This window comes from Oncorhynchus tshawytscha, linkage group LG25 (assembly GCF_018296145.1).
Source record: "Oncorhynchus tshawytscha isolate Ot180627B linkage group LG25, Otsh_v2.0, whole genome shotgun sequence".
Classification (NCBI taxonomy): Eukaryota; Metazoa; Chordata; class Actinopteri; order Salmoniformes; family Salmonidae; genus Oncorhynchus; species Oncorhynchus tshawytscha.
Window position 1 is genome coordinate 46,997,644 of NC_056453.1, and position 11,315 is coordinate 47,008,958.

General features: G+C 40.2%; 1 protein-coding gene across 2 annotated transcripts in view; it reads right to left on the reverse strand.

Annotated features, from left to right (window-relative positions):
• Positions 1–5,152: 5,152 nt before the first annotated feature.
• The window catches only part of LOC112223953 (protein TBATA-like), a 16,163-nt gene continuing 10,000 nt past the window's right edge, over positions 5,153–11,315 (reverse strand). The window contains exons 6-9 of one of the 2 annotated variants that reach the window (XM_042305859.1): positions 8,342–8,423; positions 7,524–7,689; positions 7,087–7,130; positions 5,153–5,626 (exon numbers count right to left, since the gene is read on the reverse strand). In XM_042305859.1, coding sequence (XP_042161793.1) covers positions 5,511–5,626; positions 7,087–7,130; positions 7,524–7,689; positions 8,342–8,423 — 408 coding nt within the window. In that variant the 3' untranslated portion in view covers positions 5,153–5,510. Of the gene's footprint in view, positions 5,627–7,086; positions 7,131–7,523; positions 7,747–8,341; positions 8,424–11,315 lie in introns of those variants that run through there. The other variant, XM_024387250.2, reaches the window with a different exon arrangement.

Genomic DNA, 11,315 nt, shown 5'->3' on the forward strand with positions numbered 1-11,315 from the left:
GACAGACCAGCTAGATCTACTGTCTCTATTATATTATGACAGACCAGCTAGATCTACTGTCTCTATTATAATATGACAGACAAGCTAGATCTACTGTCTCTATTATATTATGACAGACCAGCTAGATCTACTGTCTATTATATTATGACAGACCAGCTAGATCTACTGTCTCTATTATATTATGACAGACCAGCTAGATCCACTGTCTCTATTATATTATGACAGACCAGCTAGATCTACTGTCTCTATTATATTATGACAGACCAGCTAGATCTACTGTCTCTATTATATTATGACAGACCAGCTAGATCTACTGTCTCTATTATATTATGACAGACCAGCTAGATCTACTGTCTCTATTATATTATGACAGACCAGCTAGATCTACTGTCTCTATTATAATTATGACAGACCAGCTAGATCTACTGTCTCTATTATATTATGACAGACCAGCTAGATCTACTGTCTCTATTATATTATGACAGACCAGCTAGATCTACTGTCTCTATTATATTATGACAGACCAGCTAGATCTACTGTCTCTATTATATTATGACAGACCAGCTAGATCTACTGTCTCTATTATATTATGACAGACCAGTTAGATCTACTGTCTCTATTATATTATGACAGACCAGCTAGATCTACTGTCTCTATTATATTATGACAGACCAGCTAGATCTACTGTCTCTTTTATATTATGACAGACCAGCTAGATCTACTGTCTCTATTATATTAAGACAGACCAGCTAGATCTACTGTCTCTATTATACTATGACAGACCAGATAGATCTACTGTCTTTATTATATTATGACAGACCAGCTAATCTACTGTCTCTATTATAATATGACAGACCAGCTAGATCTACTGTCTCTATTATAATATGACAGACCAGCTAGATCTACTGTCTCTATTATAATATGACAGACCAGCTAGATCTACTGTCTCTATTATATTATGACAGACCAGCTATATCTACTGTCTTTATTATATTATGACAGACCAGCTAGATCTACTGTCTCTATTATATTATGACAGACCAGCGAGTTCTACTGTCTCTACAATATTATGACAGACCAGCTAGATCTACTGTCTCTATTATATTATGACAGACCAGCTAGATCTACTGTCTTTATTATATTATGACAGACCAGCTAGATCTACTGTCTCTATTATATTATGAAGGACCAGCTAGAACTACTGTCTCTATAATATTATGACAGACCAGCTAGATCTACTGTCTCTATTATATTATGACAGACCAGCTAGATCTACTGTCTCTATTATATTATGACAGACCAGCTAGATCTACTGTCTCTATTATATTATGACAGACCAGCTAGATCTACTGTCTCTATTATATTATGACAGACCAGCTAGATCTACTGTCTCTATTGTATTATGACAGACCAGCTAGATCTACTGTCTCTATTATAATATGACAGACCAGCTAGATCTACTGTCTCTATTATATTATGACAGACCAGCTAGATCTACTGTCTCTATTATATTATGACAGACCAGCTAGATCTACTGTCTCTATTATATTATGACAGACCAGCTAGATCTACTGTCTCTATTATATTGATGACAGACCAGCTAGATCTACTGTCTCTATTATAATATGACAGACCAGCTAGATCTACTGTCTCTATTATATTATGACAGACCAGCTAGATCTACTGTCTCTATTATATTATGACAGACCAGCTAGATCTACTGTCTCTATTATATTATGACAGACCAGCTAGATCTACTGTCTCTATTATAATATGACAGACCAGCTAGATCTACTATCTCTATTATATTATGACAGACCAGGTAGATCTTCTGTCTCTATTAATATGACAGACCAGCTAGATCTACTGTCTCTATTATATTACGACAGACCAGCTAGATCTACTGTCTCTATTATATTATGACAGACCAGCTAGATCTACTGTCTCTATTATAATATGACAGACCAGCTATATCTACTTTCTCTATTACATGATTTCAGACCAGCTAGATCTACTATCTCTATTATATTATGACAGACTATATAGATCTACTGTCTCTATGTCTCTATTATATTATGACAGACCAGCTAGATCTACTGTCTCTATTACTTGATTTCAGACCAGCTAGATCTACAGTCTTTATTATAATATGACAGACCATATAGATCTACTGTCTCTATGTCTCTATTATATTATGACAGACCAGCTAGATCTACTGTCTCTATTATAATATGACAGACCAGCTAGATCTACTGTCTCTATTATATTGTGACAGACCAGCTAGATCTACTGTCTCTATGTCTCTATAATATTATGACAGACCAGGTAGATCTTCTGTCTCTATTATAGTATGACAGACCAGCTCGATCTACTGTCTCTATTATATTATGACAGACCAGCTAGATCTACTGTCTCCATTATATTATGAAGGACCAGCTAGAACTATTGTCTCTACAATATTATGACAGACCAGCTAGATCTACTGTCTCTATTATAGTATGACAGACCAGCTAATTCTACTGTCTCTATTTTATTTTGACAGACCAGCTAGATCTACTGTCTCTATTATAGTATGACATACCAGCTAATTCTACTGTCTCTATTATAATATGACAGACCAGCTAGATCTACTGTCTCTATTATAATGTGACAGACCAGGTAGATCTTCTGTCTCTATTATAGTATGACAGACCAGCTAGATCTACTGTCGCTATTATAATGACAGACCAGCTAATTCTACGGTCTCTATTATATTATGACAGACCAGCTCGATCTACTGTCTCTATGTCTCTATAATATTATGACAGACCAGGTAGATCTTCTGTCTCTATTATAGTATGACAGACCAGCTAGATCTACTGTCACTATTATAATGACAGACCAGCTAATTCTATGGTCTCTATTATATTATGACAGACCAGCTCGATCTACTGTCTCTATGTCTCTATAATATTATGACAGACCAGGTAGATCTTCTGTCTCTATTATAGTATGACAGACCAGCTAGATCTACTGTCTCTATTATATTATGACAGGCCAGCTAGATCTACTGTCTCTATTATATTATGACAGACCAGCTAGATCTACTGTCTCTATTATATTATGACAGACCAGCTAGATCTACTGTCTCTATATCTCTATTATATTATGACAGAACAGGTAGATCTTCTGTCTCTATTATATTATGACAGACCAGCTAGATCTACTGTCTCTATTATATTATGACAGACCAGCTAGATCTACGACCTCTATTACATTATTTCAGACCAGGTAGATCTACTGTCTCTATTTCAATATGACAGACCAGATAGATCTACTGTCTCTATTATATTACGACAGACCAGCTAGATCTACTGTCTCTATTATATTATGACAGACCAGCTAGATCTACTGTCTCTATTATAATATGACAGACCAGCTATATCTACTTTCTCTATTACATGATTTCAGACCAGCTAGATCTACTATCTCTATTATATTATGACAGACTATATAGATCTACTGTCTCTATGTCTCTATTATATTATGACAGACCAGCTAGATCTACTGTCTCTATTACTTGATTTCAGACCAGCTAGATCTACAGTCTTTATTATAATATGACAGACCATATAGATCTACTGTCTCTATGTCTCTATTATATTATGACAGACCAGCTAGATCTACTGTCTCTATTATAATATGACAGACCAGCTAGATCTACTGTCTCTATTATATTGTGACAGACCAGCTAGATCTACTGTCTCTATGTCTCTATAATATTATGACAGACCAGGTAGATCTTCTGTCTCTATTATAGTATGACAGACCAGCTCGATCTACTGTCTCTATTATATTATGACAGGCCAGCTAGATCTACTGTCTCTATTATATTATGACAGGCCAGCTATATCTGCTGTCTCTATTATATTATTACAGACCAGCTAGATCTACTGTCTCTATTATAATATGACAGACCAGCTAGATCTACTGTCTCTATATATCTATTATATTATGACAGAACAGGTAGATCTTCTGTCTCTATTATATTATGACAGAACAGGTAGATCTTCTGTCTCTATTAAATTATGTCAGACCAGCTAGATCTACTGTCTCTATTATATTATGACAGACCAGCTAGATCTACTGTCTCTATTATATTATGTCAGACCAGCTAGATCTACTTTCTCTATTATAATGTGACAGACCAGCTATATCTACTGTCTCTATTATAATGTGACAGACCAGCTAGATCTACTGTCTCTATTATAATATGACAGACCAGCTAGATCTACTATCTCTATTATATTATGACAGACCAGCTAGATCTACTGTCTCTATTATATTATGACAGAGCAGCTAGATCTACTGTCTCTATTATAATATGACAGACCAGCTATATCTACTGTCTCTATTACATTATTTCAGACCAGCTAGATCTAATATCTCTATTATATTATGACAGACTATATAGATCTACTGTCTCTATGTCTCTATTATATTATGACAGACCAGATAGATCTACTGTCTCTATTATAATGTGACAGACCAGCTATATCTACTGTGTCTATTATAATGTGACAGACCAGCTAGATCTACTGTCTCTATTATAATATGACAGACCAGCTAGATCTACTATCTCTATTATATTATGACAGACCAGCTAGATCTACTGTCTCTATTATATTATGACAGGCCAGCTAGATCTACTGTCTCTATTATAATATGACAGACCAGCTATATCTACTGTCTCTATTACATGATTTCAGACCAGCTAGATCTAATATCTCTATTATATTATGACAGACCAGATAGATCTACTGTCTCTATTATATTATGACAGACCAGCTAGATCTACTGTCTCTATTATAATTTGACAGACCAGCTAGATCTACTGTCTCTATGTCTCTATTAGACAACAGCTCTCTAGGCTCTTAGTGAGGCAGCCTAACACACCTATCCAACCCCCACAACAACAGCTCTCTGGGCGCTAAGTGAGGCAGCCTAACACACCTCTCCAAAAACAGGTACAGTATGTGTGTCTTTCGGAGAGGTTGGGTTAAAAGCTGAAGTCAAATTTCTGTTGGACAATTGTGTGCAATTGACCAATGATTAAAATGTATAGAAATCTGGGGACGAGGATAGCTACAATGACACGTATTGGACACCTGAATAGTTCAATAATGCCTTTTTTTATTGCTATCTAAATTAGAGATATAATCAAAAGATAATTGTGAGTCATTATCCAGATAGCTCTTAACCTAGCCTGGCATTGCATGTCTCACAGTCTCAGGCATCTAAACACATTGTGGTCATACATCGCCTTACAGAACATAAGCCAAGCTAATAAAATCAAAAAAAAAGTGGGACAATAATCTGATTTAATTGGCTCAGAATTGTTTGAGAATTGAACCATGACAACAGTGTTACATCATACAGAATAACTAGTCAGAGACATTTTCTGGATACAGAAACAGGCTTCCTACGAACTACATTAAATGATGAGAGCCGAAGCATTACACTAAGGAAGTCTAATCATTCTGATCACACTGGTCGTTCTGATCATCCTGGGAAATATGTTGCTTAGTTTCGGGCGGTTTCGGGCTTTCTGCGTGGACCTCAAGTACCTCTGCGTCTCCAATCATCTCTGGAAGAAAGAACAGAAGCTTAGAGGACAAGAGCTAGTCAAATATGTTACCTAACCATGACCAACTATAATCTAACCATGACCAACTATAATCTAACCATGACCAACTATGATCTAACCATGACCAACTATGATCTAACCATGACCAACTATAATCTAACCATGACCAACTATGATCTAACCATGCCTAACCATGATCTAACCATGACCAACCATGATCTAACCATGATCTAACCATGATCTAACCATGACCAACTATGATCTAACCATGACCAACCATGATCTAACCATGACCAACCATGATCTAACCATGACCAAATATGATCTAACCATGACCAACTATAATCTAACCATGACCAACTATGATCTAACCATGACCAACTATAATCTAACCATGACCAACTATGATCTAACCATGCCTAACCATGATCTAACCATGACCAACCATGATCTAACCATGATCAACCATGATCTAACCATGACCAACTATGATCTAACCATGACCAACCATGATCTAACCATGACCAACCATGATCTAACCATGACCAAATATGATCTAACCATGACCAACCATTATCTAACCATGATCAACCATGATCTTACCATGACCAAATATGATCTAACCATGACCAACAATGATCTAACCATGACCAACCATAATCTAACCATGACCAACCATGATCAACCATGATCTAACCATGACCAACCATGATCTAACCATGATAAACCATGATCTAGCCATGGCCAACCATGATCTAACCATGACCAACCATGATCTAACCATGACCAACCATGATCTAACCATGACCAACCATGATCTTACCATGACCAACCATAATCTAACCATGATCAACCATGATCTTACCATGACCAACCATGATCTAACCATGACCAACCATAATCTAACCATGATAAACCATGATCTAGCCATGGCCAACCATGATCTAACCATGATCAACCATGATCTTACCATGACCAACCATGACCAACCATGCTCTAACCATGACCAACCATGATTAAACCATGATCTAACCATGGCCAACCATGATCTAACCATGACCAACCATGATCTTACCATGACAAACCATGATCTAACATGACCAACCATGATCATACAATGACCAACTAAGATCTAACCATGATCTAAACATGACCAACCATGATCTTACCATGACCAACCATGATCTAACCATGATCTTACCATGATCAACCTTGTTGATTGGGAAACAGCCCACATGTCATTCCATGGTATGAAATACATACAGATCTTTAGTAGTAACCCCCATAGTAGTCCTGTACCTTCTATAACCCCCATAGTAGTCCTGTACCTTCTATAACCCCCATAGTAGTCCTGTACCTTCTATAAACCCCATAGTAGTCCTGTACCTTCTATAACCCCATAGTAGTCCTGTACCTTCTTATACAGTAGAAATCAACATCAGAACAAACGTTAGCATTACCTGGTTTGTCCTCCTTGCTGATTGGCAGCTGAAGTTGGGATGAACTGTGAAAGCAAACAAAGCATTTCGTTTCAGGTTCCATAAACCTGGTAAACCTGGTAAACCCTGGTAAACCTGGTAAACCCTGGTAACCCTGGTAAACCTGGTAAACCCTGGTAAACCTGGTGAACCTGGTAAACCCTGGTAAACCCTGGTAAACCTAGTAAACCTAGTAAACCTGGTAAACCCTAATAAACCTGGTAAACCTGGTAAACCTAGTAAACCTGGTAAACCTAGTAAACCCTGGTAAACCTGGTAAACCTAGTAAACCCTGGTAAAATCTAGTAAAACCTGGTAAAACCTGGTAAGCCCTGGTAAACCTGGTTAAACCTGGTAAACCTGGTTAAACCTGGTAAACCTGGTAAACACTTTTCTGTTGGTTTGCGAACCACACCAACCTGGTATGAAGTCTTAGTTTTGCATTTCCACAGCTAGTAAGTACCCGGCCCGACAGAGAGGTGCGTGGATGGCATCTGGGTACCTCGCACTCAGTCATACTCTGCTGCCTTAGGAAGACACTGTCCTTCATGGCCTGTTGAATCAACCCCATCACCATGTCCTTCTCTAGGGAGTCAACTGGGAGTTAGATTCACTGAATCAACCCCATCACCATGTCCTTCTCTAGGGAGTCAACTGGGAGTTAGATTCACTGAACACACTTTTTTTCAGAACAAATCAAAGGTCAGTGCATCCTCTCTCTCTCTCTCTCTCTCTCTCTCTCTCTCGCTCTCTCTCCGTCTCTCTCCTCTCTCTCTCTCTCTCTCGGTCTCTCTGTCTCTCTCTCTCTCTCTCTCTCTCTGTCTCTCTCCTCTCTCTCTCTCTCCCTCTCTCTCGCTCTCTCTCTGTCTCTCTCCTCTCTCTCTCTCTCTCTCTCTCTCGGTCTCTCTGTCTCTCTCTCTCTCTCTCTCTGTCTCTCTCTCTCTCTCTCTCTCTCTCTGTCTCTCTCTCTCTCTCTCTCTCGGTCTCTCTCTCTCTCTCTCTCTCTCCCTCTCTCTCTCTCTCTCTCCTCTCTCTCTCTCTCTCTCTCTCTCTCTCTCTCTCTCTCTCTCTCTCGGTCCTGGTTAACAGTAGTTCTTTGGGGTTTCAGGCTGGGTTCTAACTAAGCTCTCTGTGATATCTGCTGATGTAAAAAGGGATTCATAAATACATTTGATTGATAAAGGTGATTGAATAGGATGCCATTTAGGACACAGCCTGTACATGTATGTTGTTTTACCCCTCTGGCCCGCGAGCAGCAGCCACTGCTGGACCAATGATAAGGAGTCAGTCTGAAGGATTTGACACAGCAGCTCCAGCACCTGTCAAGAGGAGACAGGAGGAAAGGAGAGAGGAGAGGAGGAAAGGAGAGAGAAGAGAGGAGGAAAGTAGAGAGAGGAGAGGAGGAAAGGAGAGAGAGGAGGTGAGGAGAGAGGAGGTGAGGAAAGGAGAGAGAGGAGAGGAGGAAAGGAGAGAGAGGAGAGGAGGAAAGGAGAGAGAGGAGAGGAGAGGAGGAAAGGAGAGAGAGGACGAGAGGAGAGGAAAGGAAAGGAGAGGAGAGAGGAGAGGAGGGGAGGAAAGGAGAGAGGAGGAGAGGAAAGGAGAGAGGAGAGGTCCATGACAGGGTGACACAAAACTGAATAGATTTGTTTGACATCTCAAGAAATTGATTGATTCTTGTGTGGTAAACACATCTTCAGCCCTGTTTAAACCTGGTTCAAACATGCAGCCTTTGTCCTGATCTTGTCCACTTTCTGATTGTGCCCACATGTACAGACAGGTGTAGATGATTTAAAAGACACATTGTGATCTGATCTTCCTGACCACCTCCGGAGGTATTCAGGCACGTATTGTGTCTGGATATCTTACAAGTGTAGACGGATTGCACCTTTAACAACTAATAACATTTCTCATATGAAACTAGCTCCCTGGTACACAGAAAATACCCGAGCTCTGAAGCAAGCTTCCAGAAAATTGGAACGGAAATGGCGCCACACCAAACTGGAAGTCTTCCGACTAGCTTGGAAAGACAGTACCGTGCAGTACCGAAGAGCCCTTACTGCTGCTCGATCATCCTATTTTTCTAACTTAATTGAGGAAAATAAGAACAATCCAAAATTCCTTTTTGATACTGTCGCAAAGCTAACTAAAAATCAGCATTCCCCAAGAGAGGATGACTTTCACTTTAGCAGTGATAAATTCATGAACTTCTTTGAGGAAAAGATTATGATTATTAGAAAGCAAATTACGGACTCCTCTTTAAATCTGCGTATTCCTCCAAACCTCAGTTGTCCTGAGTCTGCACAACTCTGCCAGGACCTAGGATCAAGAGAGACGCTCAAGTGTTTTAGTACTATATCTCTTGACACAATGATGAAAATAATCATGGCCTCTAAAACTTCAAGCTGCATACTGGACCCTATTCCAACTAAACTACTGAAAGAGCTGCTTCCTGTGCTTGGCCCTCCTATGTTGAACATAATAAACGGCTCTCTATCCACCGGATGTGTACCAAACTCACTAAAAGTGGCAGTAATACAGCCTCTCTTGAAAAAGCCAAACCTTGACCCAGAAAATATAAAAAACTATCGGCATATATCGAATCTTCCATTCCTCTCAAAAATTTTAGAGAAGGCTGTTGCGCAGCAACTCACTGCCTTCCTGAAGACAAACAATGTATACGAAATGCTTCAGTCTGGTTTTAGACCCCATCATAGCACTGAGACGGCACTTGTGAAGGTGGTAAATGACATTTTAATGGCATCGGACCGAGGCTCTGCATCTGTCCTCGTGCTCCTAGACCTTAGTGCTGCTTTTGATACCATCAATCACCACATTCTTTTGGAGAGATTGGAAACCCAAATTGGTCTACACAGACAGGTTCCGGCCTGGTTTAGATCTTATCTGTCGGAAAGATATCAGTTTGTCTCTGTGAATGGTTTGTCCTTTGACAAATCAAAGGACCACTATTGTTTTCACTATATATTTTACCTCTTGGGGATGTTATTCGAAAACATAATGTTAACTTTCACTGCTATGCGGATGACACACAGCTGTACATTTCAATGAAACATGGTGAAGCCCCAAAATTGCCCTCGCTAGAAGCATGTGTTTCAGACATAAGGAAGTGGATAGCTGCAAACTTTCTACTATTAAACTCGGACAAAACAGAGATGCTTGTTCTAGACGCCCTTGCTGTCTCTGCCTGGCCGGTTCCCCTCTTTCCACTGGGATTCTCTGCCTCTAACCCTATTACAGGGGCTGAGTCACTGGCTTACTGGGGCTCTCTCATGCCGTCCCTGGAAGGGGTGCGTCACCTGAGTGGGTTGATTCACTGTTGTGGTCATTCTGTCTGGGTTGGCGCCCCCCCCTTGGGTTGTGCCGTGGCGGAGATCTTTGTGGGCTATACTCAGCCTTGTCTCAGGATGGTATGTTGGTGGTTGAAGATATCCCTCTAGTGGTGTGGGGGCTGTGCTTTGGCAAAGTGGGTGGGGTTATATCCTTCCTGTTTGGCCCTGTCCGGGGGTGTCCTCGGATGGGGCCGCAGTGTCTCCTGACCCCTCCTGTCTCAGCCTCCAGTATTTATGCTGCAGTAGTTTATGTGTCGGGGGGCTAGGGTCAGTTTGTTAGATCTGGAGTACTTCTCCTGTCCTATTCTGTGTCCTGTGTGAATCTAAGTGTGCATTCTCTAATTCTCTCCTTCTCTCTTTCTTTCTCTCTCTCGGAGGACCTGAGCCCTAGGACCATGCCCCAGGACTACCTGACATGATGACTCCTTGCTGTCCCCAGTCCACCTGGCCATGCTGCTGCTCCAGTTTCAACTGTTCTGCCTTATTATTATTCAACCATGCTGGTCATTTATGAACATTTGAACATCTTGGCCATGTTCTGTTATAATCTCCACCCGGCACAGCCAGAAGAGGACTGGCCACCCCACATAGCCTGGTTCCTCTCTAGGTTTCTTCCTAGGTTTTGGCCTTTCTAGGGAGTTTTTCCTAGCCACCGTGCTTCTACACCTGCATTGCTTGCTGTTTGGGGTTTTAGGCTGGGTTTCTGTACAGCACTTTGAGATATCAGCTGATGTACGAAGGGCTATATAAATTAATTTGATTTCATTTGATTTGGTCTGGACAGTGAAACCATTTAAATCATCAGTATCCTGCCTTCTAAAATCATTGACAGGTGGCACCATTGACTTCAATTTGAGTTAAAAT